Source organism: Cyclopterus lumpus, chromosome 7 (genome assembly GCF_009769545.1).
Source record: "Cyclopterus lumpus isolate fCycLum1 chromosome 7, fCycLum1.pri, whole genome shotgun sequence".
Lineage (NCBI taxonomy): Eukaryota > Metazoa > Chordata > Actinopteri > Perciformes > Cyclopteridae > Cyclopterus > Cyclopterus lumpus.
Window position 1 is genome coordinate 12,181,108 of NC_046972.1, and position 10,097 is coordinate 12,191,204.

Below are 10,097 nucleotides of genomic sequence, written 5' to 3' on the forward strand. Positions count from 1 at the left end.
AACTCTCTGGATAATATTATTTATTGTAGAGCAGAAGGTGAGGGGGGCCAAGACATTAAAAAGACACAATAAAAATCCAACCAGAAGATATGTAGTTTGCTCTGCGTGTCAGCGGATGTCTCTGTTAACTCATATGTGCCGACTTTTTTGTGAGTGAGAGCTGTCAAATTATTCAGCGATGACACATTTCAACACTGAAAGAATGACGTGGACTCAATTTCAAAATCAAGCGGATGTGCAGTTTGAAAACTCAGCAGTGTGGATTTGAATTTGCTCTATTGTGTTGTCTTTGTAATTAAAATGTCACCTCTTTTATAACGTATTAAATGTTACTTATTCAAATAGTATTCATTTCAGATACTCATTGTGTAAAGAATAAATTGAGATTTTATTGACAGTTAGGATTACAATTTCTTTGAATTGCATGCAGCGCATAATTTACCCAATAAAAATACAGGCAGAAATCAGGTTAAGGCATCAATTCACTTTTTTATTTACAATTATGATAACTGACAAAAGAAACAGGAAGTTCAATGAGAGTTTCTCTTTCTCTTTCCTGTTTATCAGGAAAGATACTCTTCAAATGAAACTGCTGTATACTCTAATACTGAACCAACTTTTTACGTAAAAAAAGTCAAGCCACCGGAACGAAAAAACACATGTAAAAATGAAACATTGTTATGTGTCTATATTACAAAGCTAAACAAATGAGCTTCCTTGCATTGTATGAAAGTATTAGCCTTCAACACATCTCAACTCAGTTTCAGGATCTGGGTTACTGCTCATCTTCTCTGCACTGAGGTATCGTTGATGTCCAGAATAGGCCTCACACCGGCTGCAGTCAAAGCATTACTTGATTCTGCAAATGCTTCTTCTCATTAAAATGTTTTTAACTCTTTCGGTTTGTGGAGTGAGGTCAGTAATTCAACATTTAATAGAAATGGTAGTACTACTGGTAGTAAATTCAGTTTTAATTGTAGGTGTTCCACTGTTTTCATTTCTTGCCCTTTCAGTCTGAAAGTGACAGAAGTGTCTGACTTGTGTTTTTAGGGGATGTCCATGTCTCCGTTTGAGGCATGGGAGTGGCGTTTTTCTAAATCACATCCAGCACTGTTGTCAACATTTTCTTTGCTCTCCTCGTCCTGATCTTCTGATCCTGATCTCCTTCTGAGACGCAGCCCGGGATCTCTCTGGGTCGGGATCTGGAAGCTTGAGAAGGAGCTTCCTAGCGACGGCCTCTTCTCTAAAAACAGCACAAAGAAAATACCTCAGAACATAAAGTGAATGTTTAGAACAGGCAAGTTAAATGAGACCAAGTGGTTTGGAGATGAGGATGTTGAAATAGAGAAAGGATTTACTGGTCAAAACCCCACAGAAATTTCAGTCAGTATATTTACAGAACAGGCTATGAAATATTTATTTATTCACATACAATCTCTGATCTAAGAAAACGGTGTCACACTGGTCTTGACATAAAGCAAAGTTAAATGTCAACCCAACCACAGCGCATTTAGAAACCTGCAGTACACTCTGTGGAAATAATTAAAATGCTGCTGTAACATAAGACATACATGCTTATTTCAAACATAGACTTGTAATCACATAATATAAAGTTCCTTCTGAAGAATGTTTTATTATCAGACATAAGAACTTTATCACAGTCGACACATTTGAAATGTTCCAGTCACCTGTTTTCATGCACATTTTCAATTTGCACATGAAAACAGCTCAATGGATAACGCTGAAAACTACAAATCTGTGTGGAGCGATGACAAGACTGTTGTACAATGGCACCCATCAAGAGAATCACTTATTTTTCTTGATAAGCTAAACTTCTAATATTGTGGTAGTCAATGGAAACCAGCATTTCCTTTTGCTGATTTTCTGTAAATTAAATTACATTTGTGCTGCATTTGGTTGGAAACCGGGCTTTACAACAGGTGTTACTAATACTATTAATAATGGCTCCGTTCTATTCATGTGTGCCAGTAAGCCATGACAGTGTGACATTGAGCCAGCATGTACAATACCAGGACCCTGTAACTGAGGCAGCTAAATAGAAGTCAGCCAATATACAGTCTCTATCCTTTATAGCTGTGCTTTTCCTACTGTGACATGTCAAAATGTTGTCTGTGAAACACGCTTGATGTCAAAGGTTTGCCTTTCCTCAGCTAGTGTGAAAGCTGAAAAAAACCAAGCTTTAAATGCTGTATGTTTTGTCATGACACATGATTGTCGTGCAGATGGGACACATACCACCGGGTCCGATTGGCCGCATCAGTCTGTTCATCTGGACGTTCCAGTGTTTGACGTTGGTGCTCGCCTGGCGAAGTTTCCGCTGGGCAGCCTGTCAGAGAAAAACAGCAGCTCATTAAAACAACCGAGCAATTAAGAAATAAACAACTGTATACTACAACTAATATACATATCTGTAATAAGTATCTTTTCACAGTGAGGTTACACAGTCCTGTCACTAAGGGATACAAATGATAATTACAGAAATGACAAAGTAAATAAGAAGAGTAAGCTTCACCTTAAAACTGTGGTTCTGGTTGGCATTTGAATTCATTGAACTCTTTTGAAGGAAAAGCCTTGATAGCGGTCTATTTTGTTTCATTTATGTCCGTTATACTGCAAACTGTAATGTGTCGCCCTGTCTGTAACTACATGTAGATGCCGTTGTCTTTATCCTTATAAATGACATTTCTAAATTTTAACAGGCTCTTACCTGGTTAAATGATGGTTAACACAAATAAATACAACTTAACAGGTGTGCTTTTATTTTGTAGTTCTTACCACTACATCCTGGTCAACCCTATGCCTGTTGGCGCGGACCTCCTCGAGCTGCCTCTGCGCCTCGTCCAGGGATCGTGACTTGACCTCCATTTCCTGTTTGAGCTCCTGCTTCTCCCTCTGTGTCTTCAGGATGTACTCCTCCTGTTCCTCCTGCAGGGACATCAGGGCCTTCATTTTCTCCTCCTCCTCGGCCAGTAACCTGGACACAAAAAGAAAATACAAACAATAACATTTTATTTAAAACAATTATGACTGAATCCTCTGATTGAGAGGATCAAAAGTTTCAGGCATTATAATAAGCAGCTATACACAGACCCTAATGCATGCTGTTTGCAGATTAATGATCAATTAATCAGAAACGTTTACTTGGAAAGGTTGAACGAGCAAAGAAACAATAACAAAATAGATCTGACTGATGGCAGCGTTTAACAACTTCCTCTGTTGGCGGTTAAACTTCCTGAGGAACATAACGCAACATGAACTCCTTTTAGCAGCTGAGCTTAATGTCTGCCGGGTGCAGAGAGCGCCTCCCTTCTTACAGTTTACAGATTATTGTTTGGAAGCTCTCAAACAAATGACTTCTTGTTGTGCTCTGAAGGTGTATAATGTCTCTAATGTCTTAGAGATGGTTGGGTACATCTAACACTCTACCCTGCTTGAGCATAGCGGAAGGCCTCCTCATCCAGCCTCGCTTTGATCTCCTGCTGCAACGCCTCTTCCAAACGCTTCTGCATCTCCTCCAGCTCCTTGATCCTCTTCCTCTGCCTCTCTGCCTCCTCCTCTTTCAGAACCATCTCTGCCTGCATACTAACCCGAGCCTTGAGAGGTACAGCAAGAAGCAAAGGAATTAACAATCATCTTGTTGCTTCTGAATTCAAAATATGTTCTTCCTTCTGTGCCGCCGCACTCACCTCCTCAGCCTCTCGCAGCTGGACCTCCAGGGCCCGCTGGAGCTGTTCGTGCTGCTGTCGCCTCCTCTGCTCGTCCTGCTCCAGGAGGACCTGAGCCTGCTTTTGCGCCTCTTTCAGGAGATCCAGCTCTGCCAGCTTACGCTCCCGTTCCTCCTGCAGGGCCCGCAACCTCTGCAGTTCCTCCTCCTTGGACTGTTGTCTCTTCTCCCGCTGCTCCCGCTGTTCACGGCGCTTCAGCTTCAGATCTTTGTGGAGGGATGTTTTCCCCTCCACGTGCAGCCTGATCGCTGTTTGAATGGCTGTATAAAAGATTATATTTAAATTAAGCTTTTAAGATTCATCCATGACTAGTGATCAAGTCTCCTCTATAGGGCTGCCTGCCTTTAAACAACTAACTTTTCATTGGTCTAAGTAGTCTAAGATTTCTATTGTTGATTAGTAATTTTTTAAGATATGTTTATGCTAAATGACTTATTTCCAAGAAACTATCGAGCACATCCCTGGTAAACTCATACTTTGTTTTGTCGACAAACTGTACGATTGTTAGTCGACTAAGAATTTCTCTAATCAAGGACATCCCTGCTCCTCTGACCTGTAGTCCACTCCTGTCTCTGTTTGGTGTCTGAGGCGCTCATCTCATAAGTCTTGGAGAGGGTTTTCAGACAAAACATGCACCTTTTCCCGTCTCGGTCTGGTAGCACCTGTTCAAAAAGGAACACAGGATTTTTAATTGATACAAATTACTTCTTCACGTGTCCTATAGATTTGTTGTGATCGTGTCTTAAATAAATAGTAGTAAGGAGGGAAAAAAAGGTGAACTCACAGGGTAAAAGATGTTTTTGATCCATTTTGAATGACCAAACAATATGTGATCGTCTACTTCCTATAATAAAGCATGATTTTAGAATGATTGCTTTATTTACTTTGGAGTAAAATGGTGCAGTGTGAAGGGGCCTTGCTGAAGAAATAACAGAACATTACCATATTTGTGTTTGTCATTACTAAGTGTGGTAATGTGTGGCATTCATTAGCTAACAATTGAGTCAGTGTCCACCAGAAAAGCCCAGGTAACAATAGTTATTATACTTCAGGCTTCATAGTCCGAATGGGTCATTCGTGAGATTGAGGCTTGAAGAATAATCTTGACTTTCTGAGGAAATTTGAACATTCAGTTTCCACCCAAGGTTACCTTATAAACTTGACTGTGTCAAACCTTTTGGGATTATGACACATGAATATGAAGCTACGTCTACTTTGGGATTGTATGAAAATTATCGGGGTAGGGAGGCTCAGAAAAGGGGGAGGGTTTGTTAATTTTCTCCTTGCTGAAGGGAGGCTGCAATTTTTAGGATGGAGGGGTAGGGACTTAAGGGATTAGTAACTTAATGCTTTGTACACACACTTTTGTCACAAGGCACAAAGCACATTGCTATCGCCAGATGTGTGACAACTTTGTTCAGCAAGCTAGCCAGCTGTACACTAGTTAGCTTGCTAGCTAGCTTGCCGATCCCACCATGCTGTACTGCTACTCCGGTTACACAAAAGGAGTCAAACAGCGGGCTGGTGGATCTAAACCGTTAGACCCACCAGCGTGTGATGCCACCACAACAACTAGCAACAATCTTTTCTTGTCCATTTTGATTCAAATGTCCACGTGAAACAGTTCATATCCGTTTTTATGGTAACATTGTATACATTTGATCCGGTTAGTTGTGGTTTCACGTTGCAATTATGCGAGCAGAAATAATTTTACATCACGTACATCCTGTCGTCATCATGAGCTGCATCTCCCTTTACTGGACATTGATTGGTTTGAAAGAACAAGTTTTTTCCAACTGACTCTCCATTGGTCCAAATGTCAGTGAAACATTGTGCTACCACAGCTCTTTTTTTTTCTTCTCCCTTTTCCTAGTTCTGTCAACAGCCAGCCAGAACTTCCCGCATTTGGTCCGAGAGTCCGACCCATCCAAAGAACACTAGAACTGAACCAAAAGTTTGATCTGGACAGAGACAAACTCCTTTTGCCGGAACAAGGATCAGCTGTTTTATGCGGATCGTGGTTCGGGGGGACATCACATCTGTATTTTTGGTTTGGATCAAAGTGCGGACCAAACAAACAGGTGTGAAAGGTCCCGTAGTCAAGGAAATGGTCCAACTTGTAATAAAACGATGGAGGGCCTTGCTTGTTGTTCTTTTTAGAAAAGTGAGACGTCATTTTCTGCCCTCCTCCCACCCAAATCATTCCTGCATAGTCCCCTGTGACTCCTTGCATCTGGTTGCACATGTGTATGGGTTGTGAACAATGAAGGAGTTCCATTTTCACAAGCAATTCACAAGAAAAAGTTTAGGAAAGTCATAAAATAACTCTTAATCATCTTCCCCCTCATCTTGCAACATCATGGGGGAACCACAGGATTAAAGAATAACACTTTGACTCAAATGTACAAAAGAAAGCAAACAAGAACTATGTATATTACCTTTTGGGATAAATTGACAAAGAATACAATCCACAGTTCTCCAGTGTTAACAGTGTTGAGCTTTGAAAGATGATCAGCTCCAGCTGCTTACCTCCACACAGCAGTTCCCATCCAGAACTATGTTGCCCTGACAGTCTTTGCGGTCCTCCCCAGTGTAATAGGACAAGTTGCTCGGCCTTAAGGTGAACCAGCGTTCCTTCCAGTTTCTCCTCAGCTGGCCTTTCTTCCACAGATAACCCTGCACGCACCCGATAGACACAGACGTTTACTGTCACCAAAACCATTCAGCGCATGTCAGGATGGCAAAACACAGACTTTTGGTTGCAGATGGGCCTCCTACCTCTTTGAGGACATCACCCACTATCTCCCTGTATACTTCCTCTATAGCCATGCTGACTATGCTCTTATCAATTCCTCTGGTCATCTTTCCCGAGTTCATCATCTTCAGAAAAACCCAAACAGTAATGCCGCTCTGCTGCACTGAATCTTGGGAGAAGAAGTCCTCTAATTCAACACAGTTGAACTCAATACTCATAGACATACATATCTTCTTGAGGAGGTACTCCACCTGAAGAGGAAAAGAAACCAATGGTTTTGAGAGGGAAAATGTCTGTGGTTCATTTGAATTATTTGTCTTTGCTGCATTATACTCAATCAAGGAAGTTACTATCTTCTTCTATTATAATCAAGTACCTTTTTGTTATGTTTTTTTTCCGAGTGTTTTGTGTTTAATTTAGTTTGCATCTTAGTGACTTCACTCTAAAGGTTGTTTTGACTTCATTAGAGCTGTGGAGCTATTCACAATAAATGATTGTTGTCACAGCAGCCTGTATTTTTTCATTATTTGTGCACTTTATTTCGTTGTTACCACTTTTCAACATAAAACACCACAGTAAAGATCACATCCAACAATGTCCTTTCTCAAGACTAACTTGTAGCTTTTAGTTTCCTTTAGAAACAATATTTACTACGCTGTAGTATTCGTAACATCACCGATTTATTTGCACTGTGGTTGGTATGTGAGGCAAGTATTTAAATAAAACTAGATAATGTTTACTCAGCATGGTATAAACTACTCTGCCCTTGAAATGTAGGGGTTTCTATTGGCAGCAGCTGTGAAAAAAACACAACAGGAAACCAAAGTCTGCAAGTGAGAAACAAGCCCACACTGCTGCGTTCCATGAAAGCAAGAAACAGGGTTTCAGGCAGGTATTTAGTGGTTGTAAAAGATCCATCTCCACTTTTAGGTCACAGATTACTGACTACAGTCTCTGAATTGTACTCAACAACAGAGCACAATAACTTGAATTATCCATGTGTCTAATTTTAGAAACAAATGTCACTATCATTACACACAACTACAACCAACGATGACTTCAAGATGTGCATATTTGTTTGCTTATTTATTTAATGCTGATTGCAGTCCAATCATGTTTTGAATATTAAGAAAATAGCACATTTTTAAAGTAATACTTTATAATAGAACTTGTAATGAGTGTGAAGAAATACATTTTAATCTAAATTTACTCTAATTGAACCTACCTCGTCAGGGACCATAACCAATGGGTACTTGTCTTCAGAGAGAAAATTAAAAAGGCACCAGAGCCGAAAAGCATCCCTCTCTGGCACAACAGTGCTACTGGTTTTGTCCGTCTGGTAGTTTTTTTTTGCTGTAAGTGTCCAACAGAGCTCATCTACGTTTTCCTTAATAAAAGAGCCCTCAATGACCTTAAATTACAAAATGCAGAGATTAATAATAAAAAAAAAATGAAACAACAAATCCTTCATTACACGGCATATAATTTGACAAAACAAAAAGAGAATATAGTTGTATTGTTATCACCTTGTCCAGGATGTATTTGTTGAGGTAAGGCATGTAACCCTGACTAGAAACTGGACCATCATCGTCATCCCTGAAGTGCTCCTCCAAAGCAACTGGATCGTGTGGGATACTCAAGACTGTGCACAGGTTGTGGGACAGCACCTGGAAAATCAAGATACCGTATATCTAGTAGACACCGTTGGAAAATATTCACCAACAAATTCAGAGAAAATATTTATTTTGATCTTAAGGGAACTGAAATTTAGAATTTCTGCTGCATCATATATATCTAAACATAATTTAGTTTGCCCATACATTAGTGTGAAACCGATAGAAAAAAGAGTGTGTGCCTGGAGTGATTTACAAGGACATACTTCATGGTAAACAGTTCAAGACACTGCAACAAATTAAATGTTTATCTCAATGCAGCAGTTTCATACATTTATTGCAGCTCAAAGTGCTTTGCAGCTGACTGACAAAATAAAAAGTCAATAAGTAAAACAATTGGAAATAAAATAAAAAGGCACAAGAATAATAATTCCCAACTAACATAAATTAATGTATGCAATCAGTGTACTACTATTACTACCAGTATTAAATTTTTACTGCAATACATTTCTTCAAATGACAGCGTGCAACATCTTGAGATATCTTTTGCATGGTATCAGAAAACAGGTCTCTGTGTGTTGAGCCATAACCACATCCTGTCTCTCGTCTCCAGTGCCCTACAACATCTGTCAGTTTTGAAGCCGAGGCCTGCAAACTGCTTACTTCTGAGTGCGCCTAAAGAGCGTGGTGCCTATACACAGGCTGCATGCATGAGAAGGGATAAGCCTAGTCATGGGGCTGACTCGCTGTGAGCCGGCAGCGACAGGCAGCACATCGCAAGAACGTGGAGTTGGCTGGGAATGGAGTCTGATCCAAAGCAAGACCAATAAGTGACATAACAATGAGATCAACAAAAATACAGTGGCTTCATTGACGCCCTGTGGCGAGAGACAACAACCACGAACATGTTTCCACTGTCTCCTCGCTCTTACTCCAACAATGTTCTTTTGACATTCACGGGCTCATGTCTATTCAACTTGCTGTTCTCTGGTCAGGTCCAGTGCCAGAGGACCCTTTGCACTATAAGCTGGTACATGGAGGCCCAGTGTAAGCACAGCTTGGAGATGAGGGCTCCCATTCTTATACAGACTGAGGGCAAACTGTTACTCTCGTGCTCTTGCCAGACAGAGGTGCATATTGTGTCCTCTTTCAGGAGTGAAAGCATTTTACGCGAAATGTAGAGAACAAATTTGTTCCATGTTGGACAGCATGCGGTTTTAAAGCACAGGAAATAGTGAAGATGATCAGATTGCCCACACACTTTTAGTTCCTGAAGCACAATATAAAATCTAACAAAGACCGAATAACAAATGTATTTGTGACATTTAGTTTGCTGAGCATTTCGAATATCTTTACCTCATCCTTCTCAGAGCGAGCCCACGTGATGGAATATTAATTGTGGTAGGAAATGAGGCGGCAGAATAAAGAAGTAAGTGAATTTTCAGACAAAAAAGGTCTTATTTTCTTGGTAGAGGACACCCCACTCACCTTCAGCTGAGACTTGGACACCTTGCCACTCTTCTCCAGATCCAGGGCTGTGAAACCGTACCAAATGGACTTGAGCAGCTCAGACCGCAGGTCCATGTCTGCAGCACAGTTACTTTCTGGTTTCCTCCTCTATGTCTCTTCTTCTTCCCTTTGCTCTTGACACAGGGCCCCTGGGTGACAGACAAACACCCACACTGTGTAGCTCCTGTCAGGCAGGCATGGAGCTTTAATAGGGTGCTGGCAGCGACACCTGCAGGCTGTCCACAGTTACTGACGGAGAGGGAGGGTCTTGTTTGTTTCCACGATGATCTGATCCAGTGATGAAAGAAGTATTCAGATCCTTTGGTAGAAGAAGAAGTACTGCAATACGAAAATACTTCAAAACAAGTAAAAGTACTTGGTAAATAGTTTGCTTTAGTAGGCAACCTTTAAAGGGTTGCGTTATATTATAGCTTTATGTTAATATATTAAGTGCTTTAATTGTTTTTATTGCCT

General features: G+C 40.6%; 1 protein-coding gene across 2 annotated transcripts; it reads right to left on the reverse strand.

Moving 5' to 3' along the window:
- Nucleotides 1–469: 469 nt before the first annotated feature.
- Nucleotides 470–9,807, reverse strand: LOC117732994 (differentially expressed in FDCP 6 homolog). 2 transcript variants are annotated; one of them, XM_034536238.1, is made up of 12 exons: nucleotides 9,603–9,807; nucleotides 8,028–8,168; nucleotides 7,727–7,912; nucleotides 6,525–6,752; nucleotides 6,276–6,422; nucleotides 4,531–4,590; nucleotides 4,300–4,408; nucleotides 3,708–4,006; nucleotides 3,448–3,614; nucleotides 2,797–2,995; nucleotides 2,257–2,347; nucleotides 470–1,243 (listed from the first exon to the last, which is right to left on the reverse strand). In XM_034536238.1, exons 1-12 carry the CDS (start codon nucleotides 9,696–9,698, stop codon nucleotides 1,047–1,049), a joined length of 1,920 nt encoding a protein of 639 aa, XP_034392129.1. In that variant the 5' UTR covers nucleotides 9,699–9,807; the 3' UTR covers nucleotides 470–1,046. The 2 variants fall into 2 exon arrangements, with proteins under 2 accessions (XP_034392129.1, XP_034392130.1); XM_034536239.1 differs by lacking the exon at nucleotides 4,531–4,590 and having other exon boundaries at nucleotides 9,603–9,802.
- Between the last annotated feature and the right edge of the window lie 290 nt (nucleotides 9,808–10,097).